Raw genomic sequence first — 21,341 nt, 5'->3', positions numbered from 1 at the left:
ACTATGTTATGAAAGAAATAATGGAATGAATTGATACACCATTTTACATTATGCAATATGTGGGTAAAATGTCCATAAATTAATATTCCCATTCAATGCAATGTATATATAAACTGTATCTTATTTGCACCTTAATGTGTTCTTGGAGCAACATTTAATGAAAAAAGAAGTGTAATAATTGGAGTAATAATTGGCAACATTTTAATAATAATATCTAATATTTCATAGGAATATTGATGTATAATTTATTTCCATATTCACTTGTGTCTCACAAAATGCCTGATAAACATGATTTAAGTCCTGGTGTCCTCTACAGTGGACACGTTTGAAATCAACGCCCTGTTCTGTAACAGAAAATATTTTTTTTATTTGAAACCCCTTAACATTTTCCTGAGATGTTGTTTTATGAAATACAATTTGAAAAGTAGTCCAATTTAAATTATAATTACAATATATTATCATATTTCCATAAGAATGCTACATTTGATCACTAAATTAATGTCAGACATTTTTAAAGACCAAGGAGAAGTTGTTTTCATGGTGAAACCTCCAAACATTTGGTGTCTCTGAAAAGTCCTGAATGTGCTCTTTACAGGACACCCAGGTTGTGTCATGTGACATGTATGACGTCAGAGAAATTCACTAAAATATAATGTCCACTACAGTGGACAAAAGTCTATTCTTGGGTCCCAGGAGGATACTACATAATTATAGACTGCTGAAATATATAGTTCAGTCATGAAACTCTAGAGGGCGCAAGCTGATTGGTCCTTACATGCAGTCTTCAAGCAATCACACCATTTCCACATGGCAAAAGCTGATTGGCCTCTGCTAACCCTGCAGCCAATAAGATTGCTTGCTCAACATTTAAATAGTCTGGTTTATTGTTTACTGTAATGGCGCTTTTCCACTGCATGGTACAGCTCGGTACGGCTCACTTTTGGGGGGTTTTCCACTGTGTATAGTACCTAGTACCTGGTACTTTTTTTTAGTACCACCTCAGTTAAGGTTCCAAGCGAGCCGTACCGATACTAAAACGTGATGTGTAAACACTGCAGATCACTGATTGGTCAGAGAGAATCGTCACTAACAGCATCATTGGATCTGGCACAACTATATTGATCAGTCTATAATCCCACCCACTTTGAAGCGGTACTAACTGCTGTGGAAAAGCAAACCGAGCCAAAGTAAAGCGAACCGAGCCGTACCGAGCCATACCATGCCGTTGAAAAGCACCATAAGCTAGTCCTGCAGCGTGCCATCAGTTACTCTGAAACCCTCCACCTCTCCCAGCTCCACCTGCCTATCTGCTACAGGATTTATGTCTATTTAAGCGGCAGCAGCATATTTTACATGCTCACAGCAGCATGTCTACGTACTTGCTCTGAAGCAGCAGCATAGTAGAACTAGTCTGCAAAGACCAAATACATTAACATGTCATATTCAATAACATGCTGTGAAACTTATTTTGGTAAACAAAAAAGTATCAGAATAAGAGATTACATTGTGACTGAAAGACATCACACAGTAAGGTTTTAATGCAATGGTGAGGGCAAAATGATTCATACATTTTTATACTTTTATAATCCTGCAAGCCAACAACACATCTTTATTTAAAGCTTACTGCCAGAGAGCAGAGAGATAGAAAAAGACACTGATGAAAAAGGACGTTCACTTATCTCCCGAGAGGTTAACTGAGCACACTTAATTACAACTTCAGCACTAGTTCTCCAAGAGGAAATTAATATGCTATTTTTTCCTCTTACGCAACTCTGACTGATCTTCAAAGCATAAAGATTGATGGAATTCAAAGCAAAGTCAACATGTTGAGCATCAGGACAAACAGAAGGGGCTATACACACACACACACACACACACACAAAAATGGTGTATAAATAATTTTCACTCAAAAATGGCTAGTAAACCTCACAATGAATTACAAAGAAATAGCAAGTAAAGCATTCTATTAAAATATGAAAATTATGTATAAAGACCGAAATAGTGTTTTCTTGTAAAACATACTCTAATAATGTTTTTAATGTTGTTGTTTTTTTAATTTACATAGATTTTTTTTTTTTTTTTATGACGGTGTAAAATAAGAAATGTTAGCCTGGGCTGATGTTCTAGAAGTCATTCACGGTAAGTCTTCTGTCTGGATCAGACACAATACTTTTAAGATACAAACCTAGGCTCAGCCAACCTACATGTACATTTGATTTTGGGCTATCAGTAAAATACAATCAATCCACAGAAAAAAACAAGAAAAAAACAACTGACTCCTAATTACTTCCGTAGTGGTGCAACCGCAGTAAGATTAAGGAAACAATCTCATGTCAAAGGTGTAAAATCTTTCCATGTTTCCATTTCCTGAACTCCCCTATACTCAGTCACATGCATGCTACGCTTAATTAGCCCACTGTTCTCACCTTCATTGGCAGATGATTAATGTGCATGAGCTGAATCTTTGAACTACAGGACATTAAACATGGCATGATGTTTCTACATGACGACTCTCATGACAGAAGCTATTTTTTTGAGAAACTACTTGGCTTTTTCACATGCAGAAATATCATGTCATGCAGGCCATAATGATCACGCTGTGCTGATTCAAAGCATATTCTGTATATTTTGGTTATACTAGGCCTGTCTCCAGAAACTCTAAATAATGTATTCGTTTCTCATGTTTGTTTGCTCTTCTAAGTGGCATATCCAGCTAAAAGAAGACAACGGCCAAGATAAACAAAGAGAAACGACCAGGCTGCTGCTGTTACCCACTTCAACATTTATAAGCATTTTGTCTCAACTCTTCTCATTGTCATTGTGCAGAATGTATCCGGAGGATATTTGCTGGTACAACACCACATGAACAGCACATAAAGTGCCTAAAGTTGAGAAGACTTTGTAACTAAAGCCTTACAAACCCAGAGGAGAAGAAAATCGTCAGTAATCTCACATACAGTATTGCCTTCATCTAGGGTTTCAGAAGAGATCTCAACAATATCTCAAACTGTGCTCAGACCTGCCAAATTTAGCAGCAGACAAAATATTTTTAAATAGTTCAGTTTGAACTTAAATAGTTTTCATCAAATTCTTCAGCTCTATAATTTTAATATATGTCCAATATCTACAGTATATGTATTTTAATATATGTCTTGTGGTTTTTAACAAAATTAATATTTCAATAAGACAATATCCCTCTCCTGAGAGATAGGTGTAAACATTTATACTATAATTAAAGGGATAGTTCACCCAAGAGTGAGGGGAATTAAAATAAATGTTCATAGTGTTTATAATGTGGTAAACGTTTCATTTTATTTACTGGTATTTTATATTATCCTTAGGCCTGGTTTCATAGACAGGGCTTAGATTAAGCCAGGATTAGGCCTTAGTTCAATTAAGACATTTAAGTAGCTTTCATAAACGTGCCTTAGAAAAAAAAATACTGGTGTGCATCTTGAGATAAAATAAAGTTGCTTTTAGCTAAAACAACTCAAACATGCATTTTAGTCTGGGACTAGCTAATAAGTCTTGTCTGTGAAACCGGCCATTAATGTAATAATAACGTGACTTATTCACCGATGCGACTCACCCTCATGTTGTTCCAAACCCATAAGTATTTAATTCATCGTCAAAGCCCAAGTTGAGTTATTTTTAATAAAATCGATAGGATTTGAGCAGTTTAATCCAAGTCTTTTGAAAAGAAAAGATCGCTTTATTTGATGAACAGATTTAATTTGGCTTATATTCGTATTTAATCACTGATCAATGAGCATTCATAGAACACATCACATGTGATAAACGGAAGCTAAACCATGCTTGCTTGACGTGTTTGAGCTTACATTTAAATGATGACAGTGATGAAGTCATAGATGAAATCATATTGATGAAGAAAACATGATAAGGGCATTATTGACTAGGTAATCAGCCAATAAGCTCTAATGTATCTTATCTTTCTTCCCTCACATCCACAGCATATTTAGGAGCTTGAAGAGAATATGTAGCTATTGGACAGTGTTCCTTTTATACACTATTTTCTCATATTTCAAAATATGCACTCAGATTTTGTTTTTGGAATCCCTGCCTCCCTTCTCAAACACCCCTTGGTTATATACACATAAGCTAATAAATAGTGCATAAAATTGAGATTGACTTCCATTAAATATTCTCTACTTGGCCAATGCTGGGAGCTTTGATGAGTGGTTCCCTTTTTATTCAGATGTTCTCATGATTTTATCCCAAGCTTGACTGGGCTCTTTACTACACACATGTGTTTAGAAACATGATGATAGAAGCTTGCACATATCCAATATGAGTAAAGAAGAATACACTTGTAAAAGGGTGTTAGTGTCCCTCACCAACCCATATCGGCTCGCACAATTTTCTCACATACACGCAGGAATCAAATTGTGTTTTTGCTCTGTGATCGTACAGAGAGTGCTGCCAAAAGCAATTAATCTCACAGGATAATTGTAGTGGCATGAATCCCAATCCAAACTCTCTCTCTACCTTTACCCAATCTTTCCCTCTTTTCTTTCACTGATGTGTGAGATTGAAGCCTTTCCACACCGTCAAGCAGGACTAGAGCTCTTGATGGGTTTTTTACTGGGTGCACATTGAGAATGTACATAGCAGCACCGAACGTGAGGCGATAGTGATCTAAAAATGTCCGACGGAGTTAAGGGAAGGTTCATGACAACATCACCACCACACCTGGACAAGCACCAATAAGAAGCTGTGAAACACTGCAGTGAATGAAGGTGATTTACACCAGCAGATGGTGTGTACGAGACAAAAACAATCTCAGTCCTCAAAGTGATCGTATAAAACAGACGCTCAATTAATTAAATCGATCAGCAAATGATGAAAACACTAACATCCACTCTCAGCTGCCACATCTGCACAGAAACATTCAGCTGAGGTTTGGAAACTACGATGCAAGTGCGAAATCAACACATAAAGCATAAGCCAGGCTCACATCCAAAAGTACATGGACACAGCTCATATTTATGGAAATGTGTCTCTCTGTTGTCTTTCTCTCCAAGGTAACTGTATGTACAGTGTGATGGAGAAGCTGTGAGCACAGACAGAGTGAATAATGTGTATATTGGATCTCTATATCTTTCTACTATTTAAAGACCAAGCTCTCTTTTCTTTCCTGTGTTGATGCATTTTCTCTTGAAATAGGAAGATGGGCAAGACATATCAAAGCTGTACCAGGGACGAAAGCAATGAAGAAACTTTCAGCCACTTCATTCTTAGTCCAAGTAACTAAATAATGTGCAAGAGTTTACGCAACTGAAGGCACACAAACAAACCATGATTTGCTACTTGTTATTGCAAAAGGCAATCTTCTTATACTAGAGAGTGATTTATTGAGCAAAATTGTACAAGTCATCAAATTTTATGTATGTGTTCCCAGAGGAGAAAGGGGCCATTCACACATAACATGTTTAAACACAGACAAACACACACACACACACACACACACACGATGCAGGGTAGTGGAATAAAATATCTAGAGACATGTCCGTTGCCATTGGTCAAAGCATTGCAGTGAACTGCAAAAAATGCGTTCTGTTTGTATGGCCCCAAAGACAATAAAGTGAAATTTATCAACTTTTGTCATGCTTTGCAGCAGCGTGTAACCTAGCGTATAGATTAGCTCAAAGCTAGCAGACATGGACTAAAATTTTAAATGTCATGGGGTCTGGGTCATGGATGTTGAATAGAATAGGATGGATGGATGGATGGATGGATGTAGAATAGGATGGATGGATGAATGTATAATAGGATGGATGGATGAATGTAGAATAGAATTGGATGGATGGATGGATGGATGTATAATATAATTGGATGGATGGATGTAGAATAAAATTGGATGCATGGATGGATGGATGGATGGATGTATAATAGAAATGGATGGATGGATGGATGGATGGATGGATGGATGGATGGATGGATGGATGGAGGATACAATAGGATGGATGGATGTATAATAGAATTGGATGGATGGATGATGGATGGATGGATGTATAATAGAATTGGATGGATGGATGCATGGATGTAGAATAGAATTGGATGGATTGATGTAGAATAGAATTGGATGGATGGATGTAGAATAAAATAGGATGGATGGATGATGGATGTAGAATAGAATTGGATGGATGTAGAATAGAATTGGATGGATGGATATAGAATAGAATAGGATGGATGTAGAATAGAATAGTATGGATGGATGGAGAATAGAATTGGATGGATGGATGGATGGATGTAGAATAGAATAGGATGGATGGATGTAGAATAGAAAGATATGGATGGATGGATGGATGTAGAATAGAATAGGATGGATGGATGGATGTAGAATAGAAAGATATGGATGGATGGATGGATGGATGGATGCATGTAGAATAGAATAGGATGGATGCAGAATAGAATAGGATGAATGGATGATGTATGTAGAATTGGGTGGATGATGTAGAATAGAATAGGATGGATGGATGGATGGATGCATGTATGATCCATCCATAGATGGATGTAGAATAGAATGGGATGGCTGGATGGATGTAGAATAGAATGGGATGGATGGATGTAGAATAGAATGGGATGGATGGATGGATGGACGGACTGACGGACGGACGTAGAATTGAATAGAATAGAATGGGATGGATGAATGTAGAATAGAATAGGATGGATGGATGTAGAATAGGATGGATGGATGGATCCTGTAGAATAGAATTGGATGGATGGATGTAGAATAGGATGGATGGATGGATGGACTCTCACACACAATAGAAGTATAATTTTCTCATGGCCACAATCTCACCACGCGAGTTAGCACACACAGGTTCCATGACACCTCCTCCATTCCACATGTTTTCCACAGAAACACGGCACTGAGTGTTGTGAGGCTGTGATGTGTTTGCATATGCTGCAGTGTTGCTCCCAGCAGTGCTGACTGAAGTGACTGCCGCTTCCTCTGCACTGCTTCAACCCTCCCCGTCTGTTTCCTCCGGTGCCAGTGAGCGTGTGTGAATGACAAGTGCTGAAAGACAGACTATTAGTGAAAGTGTGTCTATGTGTCAGTATGTCTGATAAACAAACATGCACAAGCTCACACACTTCCCAAAGAGGAAGTGTGCGGGGGAAAGGAAATGTGACCACTGGCCTTCTGGAGTTAATTTTTCCCTGGTCTTCTTCTCATCCTCTCCAATACTCTACCCCTCATATACCCTTCGGCCTTATCCATCTACTCATGTTCCTCTGAACATAAAGAGTACAAACTATCTTGCAGATGAGTCCCAAATGTGGTTGCATTATTCATAAGAGTGAAGATTAGACAGGCATTACAAAACACTTTGACAAGAGGCTACAGCACAGAGAAGCTGTTTTTCTATGTTTATTGACAGAATAAAATGCAGTGATTCATTTTTATTAGGCCTGACCTTTATTCAAAATGACACATGGCTGTGGTGCGTTTGTGCACAACAAAGAAACAGATTATGAATATAATGATTGTTTTTAAATATTTTTCTAATATAATATAATGAACATTGACAGTTAATCAGAATCCACCAGACTTTAAAGAGCTAAAGCATTTAAAGTGGCAGATGACATAACTGCAGCATATGCTTATTATAAAAAGAAGCTTGTCGTCCATTGGTGTGGCCACTAAAATAGTTATCATTGTAGTTAGCGTTCTCTGTGTGCACAAGTCTTTACTGCATATACTGTACCTATACCTTTATTTCTGCATATTAAATGTGCACAAAATTGAAAAAGTTCTATTTTCTATTAAAGCAACACCAAAGATTATTTTGTACCTAAATCGTTTCAGTGGTTCATCAACTCGTAACAGGGTGAACGGCACTTCTGCATTCGCTTTGCGACCCTCTATTGGTTAAGTTTGTATAAGTTTGCCAGATCGGGAAGCGGATCTGTAGTTCGAATGAGACATAAACTACAAATATGACTTGCTTTACGGCAAGCGTTACAATAGCAAAAAAATAGCAAGCAATGTCATTATTTTGTTTTTCTTCGTTTCTGATGTCGCAATACATCATACTTTCATAAAATCAAGCAACATACTCTACCTTATCTGTGGACATCGTTATTTCCAAAGCCGGTGCTGGATAAACAAATAGCGTGCGTGTGACGGTAGGCTGCGGTAGGCTAAATTATTGACGACAGCGGTAATGGACAATTCCGCTTCCAACCTGTAGGGGGACCGAAGAGGAAAAGTGCTTTGGCGTTGCTTTAAGTGTTTAAAATGGTCCGACTCACTGTGGTAATAAGCCTACAATTAATGACAATTAATTTTATGGAAAATTTCAGATTTACATCTTTTGTCTTTTCGTGTTTATATCATGTTCGTAAACAGGAAAAAGAATGTCCCGCTACTATGGCAGCGGATATGCAACTTGCTCACACAACATGTTTATCACACGTCTTGTTGGACTTTATCATTGCTATCAATGATCATCAAATTTATCCATGCAGAAAAGCAGTGTTGAAGCACCTGTGTTGATGTTTGTTTGTTTTTTAAAGTAACTTGCAATTTTATGTTTCAACCACAATGGCAATAGAGAGGTCAAAGTTCCGAAGTGCACCTTCTAGCTGCCTGGAATAAAAGAAAATATTTGGTCACATTTTCTATTAGGTATCTTAGGTAAGCCACACACCCCTTACAGCACTGGAATGAAACGCACATGAACAGTACTTCAGTAAACACTGAAAGCATGGTTGGCAAATACACTGTCCCATATGATTTCCATGCAGAGTTTGGTTCTAAATGTCTTCACCTTGTAAATAGCCTAAGTAGCAGAATCAGATCACACATGCACTTAAAGTGGGATAATGTGTTTCTCACAGGTCCTCTTCTCAGGGGAAATACATGCTAAACCGAGATGAGAAAATCACTTTAAAGGAAAAGGCTGTGTCACTAACAGTAAAAAGAGTTTAAAGAACAGACAGTACAAGCTCTGACAGCCCGTGTGAAGGAAGTGGGATATCATCTAAGAGAGCAGATAGCAGGATGAAGCAGATATACGTACGTATACAAGCTGACAAAATGTTTGAAATTCCCCACAGAAAATCCACCGGTCTGAAGCAGAGAGTTAGTGTCCAAGCATGACTGGGCTAGAAATGACTCAATCAAAAGGAAAGGCAAGAGACATTTTCCCCCTGAAAAACAGATTGAGCTCATGCTACAAATGCTGTGAACTATTGTCCAATTTCCGCTTTTATACGTGTTTGGTGGAGGCTGATGGGGATTAATGTTGTACAGTCATACTGTGGTGTCAGAGCCAAAGCCTGATCTGCTGCTTATAGCAGTTAACTCCATTATAACTCTCATTTGGTGAAGCTTATAAATTATGTCCAAACAAGGAATGAATCACACTGGCTACCAGCATTTCTGCTAAGAAAACTGTGGTTCATTCTGGTGCAACCACTAGTTATTGTCAACAATAAAAAGAAATGTGAACTCATGTGAAATCAGTAGTTTGCATTACACAAAAAACATGTTTAATTTCATTCCGGCTTTATAAGGGAATCAGTCAGGGTTGCAGACTAGAAGTCTAATTGACGTTTTGATTGTTGTGATTGGCTAAGGTGAGCTCTATTTTCCGTCCCTTGCTGTGTTGACACAAAAAAATCTAGAACAATCCCACAGGAAAGCTTTATTATGATGTCATTTGTTGACCTGGTTTATTCTGGCTCTGGGTCCTGTTGTATCCACTCAACCTGACTTCAAACTGGACAACAAATCCCAGGCTTCTTTGAGCTTTCACAGGCACAACATTTAAGCACATTCTCATTTACAGTAGGATCTGGCATGCTGCACTTGCTCAAAAACCACACGTTATACCTGTGTGAATAAGCATTCAGAGGACTCAAAGTGTGTGTGTGTGTGTGTGTATGTGTGTTTGTGTGTGTACACTCTCAGAAAACCTTTAGGGGTACAACAAATTGTCACTGGAGCAGTACCCTTAAAGGATTTTTGTTTCTTATCTACCCTAAAAGGTTCATAGAAGAAAGGTTCATCCCCTTGTGTGTTTCAGGGTACTGCTCCAGTGGCAAGCTGTTGTACCCCGCCTAAAGGTACAATGTTTGCACATTTCTTTCTGACACAGTACGTCACACTTGGGTCTATAATAAACTCTATTACAACAAGAGTTGTTCAAAACATAGAAGCATCTAAAATAATCTTTTAATATCTTGTTCATGCAAAAATGCAAGAGTATTTAAAGAATCTGCTGCAGGACAAAAACAAACATTAAAACTACATTACATTACTGCTACATTACAAAAGAGTGGTGCAGGGATAACATCAAAACCTGGAAGACGAATTCATAACTGGTTCCCTTGAGATTTTTCCTATGGGGTTTTTATAATGGGTCCGTGGTAAACATAACTTGACAATACCGAGCAAAACGCTCTACAGAGTAAACTTCACACACTCACACCCCCAAACGTTCTTATCTAGTTATTTATTAAAAACATTTCAAAAACAGACATTAAAAAACATTCGATATGGTTGTGTGTAACGTTGTAGAGCAAAACATTCAAGTATCGTCAAATTATGTTTCCCACAGACTTCACTCATAAACTGAAAAACCATAATAAAACCCCATAGGAAAATCTCAAGGGAACCAATGGCGAATTTGACTGCCTGTCAAGACTTAACAAATTTGGAGCTTAAAATGATATTTTCTGGGAAAATAAAGATAAAGGTGCACTTGGCATACCATAAAATGCACACATACACATATTGAATAATTATTAAATTAAGGGAAGGTAATGACAAGCTGACTGTACGTTTTTCCTCTTTTTACACAGCTGCTTACCAAATAAATAAATAAATAGTAATTGAGTTTAAATAATTTCATTACATGAGTAGAAAGAGACCGCAGAGTGAAATGAGAGACATGAAACTAGCACAGCTATGTAGGAAAACTGTTGCCTGGGACAACAGTTAATTAACGGTCAGTTTAACAGTCATTATACAAAAGTATTCAACCTCAGTGTGCCTCAACTGACTAATTAAAATAAAGTATTTCAGCGAGCCATGTAATAACCACTGCTAATACTTAGACATACAATTTATTCACACACAATAAAGAAGAATAGAGACCAATGCTCTTTAGATAACTTCCAGGATCTATTGTCCCAACAACAGTACTGACAGGAAAGTGCACTTCATCCACTTCCTGTCACAGCTAGCACACAGACTCTGTGATGAAAAGAGATCTGTGAAGGTGTAGATGAATGAGAGTAACAGGAGAAGTAGATACGGAGGGAGTGAGCTGTCAGCTCGTTCCTCAGGGAAGGACTCGCATGGGCCTGAACACAGAGGTCAAAGACGGACAAAGTCTGGAGGACGCAGTTTTAATGTGCTGACATCAGGATTTGGGCATCTAAAGTTTGTCCAACACAAAATAACAAATTCTGCCCTTACACTAACCTACTGAGGCGTAAATAAATGACAGCTCAGTAAAGGGTAAAGCAAGAAGGGATTTCTTCAGAGCTTCTTACTGTACATAGATAGAGCAACATTGCTTATTTATGACCGTTTCCAATGATTATAATGTTTAAAGGGATAGTTTGCCCAAAACGGAAAATTCTGTCATCAGTTACTGACCATCATGTTGTTCATAAGACTTCTGTTTTGTTCATCATTGAAACACAAATATTTTTTAACATTCTCTCATGTTTGTCCATTAAAGCTCACACAACCAAACGTTTCATGCATCAAAAAAGACAAAAAAAGCAATCGATTTCCGAAAGTCTTTTGAAAGCAATCGAAGTCTTCTGAAGAGACGAGATCGCTTTATATGATGAACAGATTTAATTTAGGCTTAATTCACATATAAACATTGATCAACGCACACACACACTCCAGAACAAACTGGTCCTCATGCGTCAAGCAACTGATTTGCTGTTTACATTTTTTGACACATTTAATAACTACATTATTACTAGACTACAACAATAAAAACCAAAATATTTTATTTTGATGAATTCATGAAATATTTTAGGAAGTTTGTGAAAACATTCTTAATATTTAATTGATTATTTTAAATTCTATTGTTTAACTTTTTGTTTTTGCATTTTTCTCACTTTTTATTCGAAAGTGTTATTACATAAGTTATTGTACCTCTTTAGCAACCAAAAAAATGAAAAAAATGAAAGAAAAGTTGAAAAGTGTGATTAACACCAGTTAAAAAGATGAAATTGTTTGTCTATATCTTTAGAACTGGCACTTTAGTTTTTGTATAAGTTTGAATTGTGATTTTATTAAGTATTTATCTTTTCTATTCCTCTATTCCTAATGAAAAAACAAGTATCTTTTATAAACTTGTGGCGGCTCAAATATGTTCATCTCCTCCAGCCTCTAGCATGGTATACAGGCCCGAGACGGAGAGAAGGTGCAAGACAAGGTATGTGCAAAGAAACAAAGTGTGAAAAGTCACAAATAAAGACTGTTTTTGTGAAAGTGTAGGGATGGACAGAGAGAGAGAGAGAGAGAGGGAGAGTTTGTGCTTGTAAGCAGCTGGCTTTTGCTGGAACGTATCTGTCAGAGGCAGGATCAATAGATGACTGATAAAGACAGAGGTTTGGCTGAAGTATGAACGCACACTGGAAAACATAAGCACAACACACACACACATATACAGACACAGAGTAGTTTAACCCTCACTTTAGCTCTCTCTTCTCAGGCATTTAGACTGTCAGTCAGGCTGTGTGGCCGCCTGGACTCAAAGGCTTCATTTAGAAAGTCGTTTGCATAAAAAATTCTATGAGGCTTAATTTTCTCTCCCATTCATTTTACATGCATAATTAGCCAGTGAGCTCTGGAAGCCTTCCGTATGTGTGTGTGTGTGTGTGTGTCCTGGTAAACCCTACATTATGGGGACAAAATGTCCCCACAAAGAGTGCAATATACAAAATCTTTGTCCTTGTGGGGAAATTGTTTGGTCCCCATGAGGAAAACAGCTTATAAATAATATTAAATGATGTTTTTTTGAAACATTATGTCTATGGAAAGTCCCCATAAAACGTGTGTGTGTGTGTGTATGTAATGTTTGAGCAGAGAAACTGCTTGTGTATGTTGTCATGAATATATGCGTTCAGTTTCTGCATGTTTGCGGGTCTATATTCAAAACTGGCATTGTGTGTGTCTGTGTAGAATACAGTGAGTGAGTGTGTCATGGTTATTATTCCGCATTTGTGGGACTAAGCAGGAATTCAGTGCTGAAATATGAACCCAAGGGAGAGTGAAAACTGGAATGGCAAATGGGCACCAGCTCCATGTCTTGAGCTTCAGCACGTTTTGTGTGTGTGCGAGACTGTTATGAATCTGTGACCCAGGATCACTTTCACAGAGGTGTGTTATGATTCCATGACCAAGATGTGCTTCACACACCCATACAATGGCACACAAAACAGTACATTCACATGCAGCATTCATATTCCATTCAATTTGTCAACCAAAACATACTGTTTTTAAGTTATTAACAGTACAGACTTACATTAACAGCTTCTCAAACTCTCAAACTCATTAAATATGACAGATTACAACCTTTGCAACACAAATGCTAACGGTGGAAGATGATCTCCTATCTCAAAGAAACCCTCTGACAGACGTCCTCCTGCATTACTGTCTGACCTCCCTGTCGCTCTATAGAGCGTCTTTATACTTCCAGCAGTCACGCTGGGTCTCTGAGTTTAAAATATTTAAGAAATCATCCTATTAAGCGCTCTGTGTCAGTCATGGCTCTACAAAAGAACATTCAGAAAACACAGGATCGCTAACCCTACCTGTTTTTCCTCGGAAGACATCTAGCCTCTCCATAATAACATCCATAGAAGGAAGGAGAGTTAGAGAAAGAAATGGTCTAGTGGCATAGACCTCTAGAGTTACCAAAATGTGAGTTGGGAGTGAGTGAGAGAGGAGGGGAAGGCGAGAGAGAGGCAGGATACATGAGCACTCAGTGTTTTAGGTCGTCCCCCTCCCCACTCTATTGTCAACGCAGCACTGCTTTTTCCTTCCCATGCTTACGAGTGCCTTCCTGTCCTGCTGGAGGTGACAGCCAAACAGCCAATGAGACGTCTGGAAACGCTCACAGGCAATCACAGCAGCTATAAAGCCAACAAAGTCCAACAACACTGAACATTAACTAACTACTCAAGCAAAACAGTTAACTTACCAGGGTCCAAAATTAGCACTCGCCAAGTGACAAATAGGAGTAAAAATTGGCTTTGGGGAGTTTGTTGCCTGTGGATAGTAATTTTATATAAAGAAATGCAACATAATATATAATAATATGCATAACAAACATCTGCTGCGGCACATCCGTCTTTAAGGACAAAACGTAAATAAGATTTCTAAAATATACATATTGTTCAAGCAAGGATGCTCTAAATTGATCAAAAGTGGAGACTTACAAAATATTTCAAATAAATTCCATTCTTTTGTACTTTCTATTCATCTAAGAATGTAAAAAAATGATTTGATTAGAAAAATGATTTTAAAAAAAAATGATTTGAAAAGAATGATTTCTGAAGGGTCATGTGATTATGTTATTTTAACCCTTTCACGCATAGTGGTCACTACAGTGGACAGCTATTAAAAAAGCATTTTCTTGAATTTTCACGGGTTTTTATGGCAAAGTTGCACATCAGCCTCTTCATTGGACCCTGGTGCATCATCCTATAAATTGCAACCAAGTGGCAAGCCTTTGTGTTTTGATTTTTTCCCCCTCCAAACCAAGATGGCCAAGGGTCAGTCAGACATGCCAAGTTGCTCCGGAATATCCACCCATTCCTTCTATCCTAGGAGACTCTTGTAGGTAAAAAAAATATTGCAGCATCAAGCAATATGTAATGAGTCATATCACAGTAAAATTTTCCAAGTTTTGATTTTAGACTGAGAGAAAACTCTGATTAATCACATGTCCACTGTAGTGGACGTCATGCATCAATTGCTATATTTCAGCTACAATTCATAATTATAATGCGAATATTGTTTTTGAAATTTAAAACTTAAAAACTTAATCTGTAGTGACTTTTTTTACTGTAAATAAATGTACTTGTATTATTAGAATGTAATTTTCATTGACATCAAAAAAAGTCATGTGATTACATAATGTATGACACTTGTAATGCATTACTTTACTTATTAGATCAAAAAGTAATCTGATTACGTAATGCATGTTACTTGTAATGCGTTTTTTTACTCATAACATCAAAAAGTAATCTGATTACGTAATGCATGTTACTTGTAATGCGTTTCTTTACTCATAACATCAAAAAGTAATCTGATTATGTAATGTGCGTTATTGTAATGCGTTTCTTTACTCATAACATCAAAAAGTAATCTGATTACGTAATGCATGTTACTTGTAATGCGTTTCTTTACTCGTTACATCAAAAAGTAATCTGATTAGGTAATGCACATTACTTGTAGTTAATTACTTGTTAGATCAAAAAGTAATCTGATTAGGTAATGCACATTACTTGTAGTTAATTACTTGTTAGATCAAAAAGTAATCTGATTAGGTAATGCACATTACTTGTAGTTAATTACTTGTTAGATCAAAAAGTAATCTGATTAGGTAATGCATGTTACTTGTAACACATTACTTTACTTGTAACATCAAAAAAGTAATCTGAATGCGTTATGCATGTTACTTGTAATGCGTTATCCCCAACACTGATCATTTCAGATGAGATTGAAAAAAACGTATCGCTAGGTTTTCTCAGAGGAGGGCTATGATAGAAATGTGCATGTCCATCTTGAACATAATCAGAATTATCAGCTAATAAGGGTAAATCTCCATACTCTGGTGCACTGAGTGGTTTCCACAGTTGTACCTTGACAGACTGTAGAAAATTCTGATGGAATCACGTCCTCATGTTCTGATATCAAAGATACGCGAAGTGCAACTTGTATGAAGTTGTATGAAGTTGTATCATTTATATTTTTTGTATATATTTTATAGTTTTCACATGATTTGATATAATTGTATTGATTAGTTTGTTAAATTCACATACTTTATGTGTTTGATTATTGTCTTATATTTAATATAGTATATCTTAAGTTTAAACCAACCGCATGCTGTCCACTCAAGTGGACATCTGAAGATCTCTTTGAAAAATTTGTAAAAAAATAAAATAAAAATCAATTCTTGTTTCTCATGCCCTAAGAGCAATAAAAACACATAGGAAAAAAATCCTGACTGAGGTTATCATAATTCATGCATGAAAGGGTTAAATTGTAATATTTCACAATATTTTAGTTTTTACTATATTTATATCAAATAAAGGCACTCTTGGCGAACATAAAAGATTATTTCGAAAAACTTTTGACAAAATCTTGATGTGTCTTCATGTTTTTGTGACAGGTGTTGCTTCACTGAGAGATGGAAAGTGACACAATGACCTGTGCTGATGGAAAATAACTAATTAATATGACCGTGAAAAGGACAAAATAACTCAAAATATCATGGCCAGTAAGAAGTTTTTTTTTTTTTAAATCTTCACAGTTCATTTCCCATCGGCAGGTGTGCGAATGTGGAGTGAATTTTAGACCCTGAACACAATATTATGATTTAAGATTGACAAAATGAAAGGGTAAAATCTTATATTATTATCAAATAAATACAGACACAACACAAATGCTTATAAATAAATGACAAATAGCCTACATAATACGACATTGAAAGTTTCTGTATATGACTGCTGTGCTATCTTACCAACAGCTGTGTTTATGTGTCCAAGCTGCTTGTGACATGCAAGGTCAAAAACCCATGGATTAGGTCCACTACCTCACATACACAAAACCAAAAACACAAATATTCACAACAGATTTAACTGTGTTTTTGTACAAAACAATCCGATCCGATAAGCCAGCGGTGAGAAAAACACTCTTTCAACTACGGCACATGCTGTTCTGGTCTAATACAGGTTTCAGTGTGTGGATGTGCATAACTCACAAGTATTTTCACACACTTCTGTTAAGAACACCAGATGTGTCTACTTGAATGTTGAGAATTTCAAATAGATGATCATTTATGTGGTTTTATGAGGTAAAGTGAACTAAGACATCTCAGGGGTTGATACAGGAACACTGACGCAGTGTGGGAAAAAACACACACACACACACACACACACACACATACAGGCAGCATCAAACAGGCTTTCAATTGACTGGCAATACCACCTGTCCGTTGCCATGACAACAACTGCCCAGTCTCACACAGCTCTCTCTCTCTATCTGTTCATGTCAGGGTACGGCCCTTCTCTGAGAGCATGACGTCAGCGTAGGAGAAAAAGTATGAATGAAAACAATGAGTGTATAGAAAGCAACGTGTGTACAGAGCACTGTGAACTCCAGACATTACACAAACACGCGCATATATCGCCAGTCATTTGCGGTTGAATATTTGAGCACTAGAACTGTGCGAGACCATCAATAACTTTGATCTCAGACAACAGACTGCACACTCAGAGCCAGTGGCATGAATCAGAAATAAGAACCAGAATTATAATACAAATTCACAATGAGGAGGATCACTTCCACATTACAGATTCTGAACCGTCCAAATATATTGCGTAGTGGAAACTGGATCCAGAATCAGAAGAACCTTCCAGTGATTCAGATTCAGAACTTTCCAGTACGCTGAAAAAAACAACACTTTACAGCAGACACTGGATTTAGAATCAGATTCAGAATTTGAAACAGAAATTAAATAAGATTCAGAATGGGAATCGCAAAAAGAATCGCTTTATTCTGATCACTATGGAAGCTTGTTTCTTCCATGTACGCGTTATAAAGTCAGAATTGCAAGATATAACCTCGCAAATCTGACTTTTTTTCTTGGAATCTCGCGATTCTGACTTTATTACACGCAATTGGAAGTTTATATCTAGGAATTCTGACTTTATAACTCGCAATTGTAATAAAATGTGAGCTGACTTTTTTCCCTTTCGACTTCAAATCTCGCAAAGTCTATATATCTCACAATACTGAGAAAAGAAGTCAGAATGACGACTCGCAATTACGGGAAAAAAAGTCTGGAATGTGAGTTTATATCTCGAATTGTAGGATAAAAAGTTGCAATTATCTTTTCCACCCAAAAAATGCTCATTGCCATTATGTACTCTGCATGCAGAATCAGAAGTTAGTATCAGTAATCAGAATCCCAAAATAACCTTTTCTTAATTACTTCCAGTACTCTGGAGAAAAACCACTTAACAGACACTGGATTCAGAATTAGATTTAGAATAAGAATCACAAACATAATCACTTTGTCCTGACACTACACTGATTCTAAACCATCCAGTAAAAAAAATAATGCCACACAATGAATGCTGGATTCATAAATATGAACATATTTGGGAACCATCCAGCTCAAAAAAAACAAAACAAATACACTGCATAATGAATTCTGAATTAGAAACCAGCCAAGCAACATTAAAAAAGCCAACACTGAGATGTATACTTGATTCTGCTCCTTAAATACCCCATGAAGGCGCCTTGTTTTAAGCCCCATAAACGCTCTTATGTCTAGGACGTTCTTGAGAGAGCGTGATAGTGTTAAAGACATATGTTTGCTTGTACCAATATAGTGTGCATGCGCGTGTCCTCTCTAATTCACAGATAAGAGATAGAGTGACAGCTCTACATCTCCACACTCCCCTGCTCCCTCATCTCCCCATCCTGATCGTCTTCTCGAACTGCCATCACTCCTCATCTGTCTTAAACCTCTCTCCTCCCAATCCATTTACCACCACCCCTTTCCCCTCTCATCTTATTTTGTTCTCCATTCTCTCTGATCCTCTCTGACTCCGGCTGTCCTCTGTGTCTGTGTGGGGCTACACAGTTCTCAAGGCTTGCCACTTCTTTGATCCGTTCCTCTTCTTTCTTTTTTTTCTTTTTTTTCGGGATAAAGGGAAGAAAGCGCAAGAGGTTTCAAAGAGCTCACAGTGATAACGAGAGGGCGAACAGTGGTTTCAAACCCAACGGTGACCCTGACTAGAGCAGCAACACTGATTAATCACATGAAACCAGTCACAGACACTGATATCCTCTCACATGCACACACACACGATGACATTCGCAACACCTGAAGTGACAGTCAAATAAATCTGTGGCACTGTGGAGAGAGCATGTGCGAGAATGCGTGTGCGAGCAAATCTGTGCACACATCTAGTTGTGACACAGGTACGTGCGTGTGCGCTTTACCTGTTGCCCCCTTGGTTTTATGCCTCCCTTTCGCCCGGCGTTGGGAATTGCCCATAGTTCCGTGTTTCCTGTCCCAAAACATCACCTCATCCCAAGGTTGAAGCCACACAGATTGACAATGACTGAGAGTGTGTTGGTGCGTCTATGTGCGTGAGCACGGCAGCGCAAGCATGTGCGTGTGCCCGCCTGACACGGAGCACTCGGCGAGACTGAGTCAGTTTGTTTGCGTGAACGTGAGTGTGTGAGGGTGCATGTGTATGTGTGTGAGTGTGAGAGAGAGAAAGAGAGCATGCGCCCCATCCAGTTCCATTCCAGCCAGTCAGAGTACAGGCTCTGCGTTCATTTCATTGAGAGCCAGGGAAGGCTGAACGGATGGATGTAGGGAATGCCGAAACGAGGAGAGGGATGGAGAGGGAGAGAGAGAAAGAGGGGGGGGGGTGTAGATAGAGGAGGGAGGTGGATGCTTTATCACCGCTGAGTGATTCTGAGGAGAGGTGGAGCCGCTGCAGTTGGAGAGGAAAAGAGAAACACAGAGAGAGAGTGGGGCGAGAGAACATGAACAGCATTTTCACATGCTACACTGTGACCATCACCAAACCATTCTGTCAGCCTTATTCAAAAGATTTCATCCAAAAATGAAAATGCTGCCATCATTTATTCACCCTTTACGACCTTAATGACTTTCTTCTGTGGAACATGAAATTATATATTAAAAAAAAAAATGTCTGTGTTTTTTGGGCATACAATGAAAGTTAGTGGGGTTCAGTGTTTTTGTTGTTGTTGTTTTTCATTGTAGCCTATGGACAAAAACAGTTCTTCAATTCAATACCTTCTCAACTCAAAATCTCAACTGCTTGTTTACATTGCCGCAAAATGTAAACTATATTATTCAACTATAATATCTATAGTATATATAAACTTGGATATATAATATATCCAACTTGATCCACATATGGTACATACAGTACATAAATCCAAATACATACAGTACACTCATGTTAAGCGATATATATAGCAAATCTCATCTGCTTAATTGCTTGTATCATCGCAAAATGAAATAATCTGCTAAACATTAACATCATGATTTTTCTGTGAAGCTGCTTTGAAACTATGCATATTGTGAAAAGCGTTGTATAAATAAATCTGCCTTGATTTGACTTTTGTCAGGAAAACTGTTTGATAATTGTGCAAAATAATGTGTTAATGAAAATGTTAAAATAAAAAAAAATTAAACATTTGTGTGAGGGTTCCTTTTTGGGATTAGGAGACAGAAAATATCACTAGTTATGAATAAAAACAATTGAGAACCATGATAGAAAAACGGAAGTAGCAACAACTATTTTCTTCTGTATCAAGACGTAGGCTATATATAGGCTATACTGGTTGTTGATTGGATGGAGGCAGATCTGAATGTGAGTTTGCAGTGGATTGTAAGAAAAGGGCGGGGTTTAAGCAGACTAAATGACTGGAGAAGTGCAGCATCACCTGAGAGAAGTCTTTAGTTTCAATGGAATGTCCATTTACAACATCTTAATTCAAAATTCAAATTCAAATTCAAAAAAAGGTTTAAAAAAAACAAAACAGAAACAAAAACAAATTAAACATGCATGGATGAATCATTCACAATAAGATTTATAAACCTGCGTTTAGAAAACAGATTTCATGCCAACTTTAACCTTGTTTTCATTTTTCAGATATTTTGTGAGTGAGACTTCATTGTATTTGTTTTAAATGGTCATAGCTTTCGCGACACTCTAGCACAGTCATGCCAATGAAGACAGAGAGAGAGAGTGTGTGAGATGAGGGTGGGAATGATAGAGAGAAGGATGAGCAAAGATGCGGCAAACAGGGAGAGTGAGGGGAAAGAGAGGGAGAGAGAGAGAGAGAGAGAGATGAGAATCACAAGAGGCAGAGAGCTGGAGAGGAATATTGAGAGGAGGAGAGGTTGAGCGAGAGAAAGGAGACGCTGTAAGTAAAAACAGACGCTATAAGGTGAGAAAGGCAGATAGCGAGTAAGAGAGAGGTGAAAAAGGTGACGACAGCGATCTCACCGACAAAAACAAACACACAGGTTATGATGTGTGTGTCAAAAAAT

General features: G+C 37.6%; 1 protein-coding gene across 6 annotated transcripts in view; it reads right to left on the bottom strand.

Annotated features, from left to right (window-relative positions):
• nhsl2 (NHS-like 2) overlaps positions 1–21,341 on the bottom strand; it is a 71,051-nt gene that overhangs the window by 16,449 nt on the left and 33,261 nt on the right. The window contains exon 1 of one of the 6 annotated variants that reach the window (XM_084109018.1): positions 19,247–19,501. The exons of 4 other annotated variants lie outside the window; for them this stretch is intronic. In XM_084109018.1, the coding sequence (XP_083965144.1) occupies positions 19,247–19,328 (82 nt within the window). In that variant the 5' untranslated portion in view covers positions 19,329–19,501. Of the gene's footprint in view, positions 1–19,246; positions 19,502–21,341 lie in introns of those variants that run through there. One more of the 6 variants, XM_084109019.1, reaches the window with a different exon arrangement.

This window comes from Abramis brama, assembly GCF_963993115.1.
Source record: "Abramis brama genome assembly, chromosome: 3".
NCBI lineage: Eukaryota > Metazoa > Chordata > Actinopteri > Cypriniformes > Leuciscidae > Abramis > Abramis brama.
Note: the sequence above shows the minus strand (reverse complement) of the source record. Positions and strands in the feature narration are given on the sequence as shown.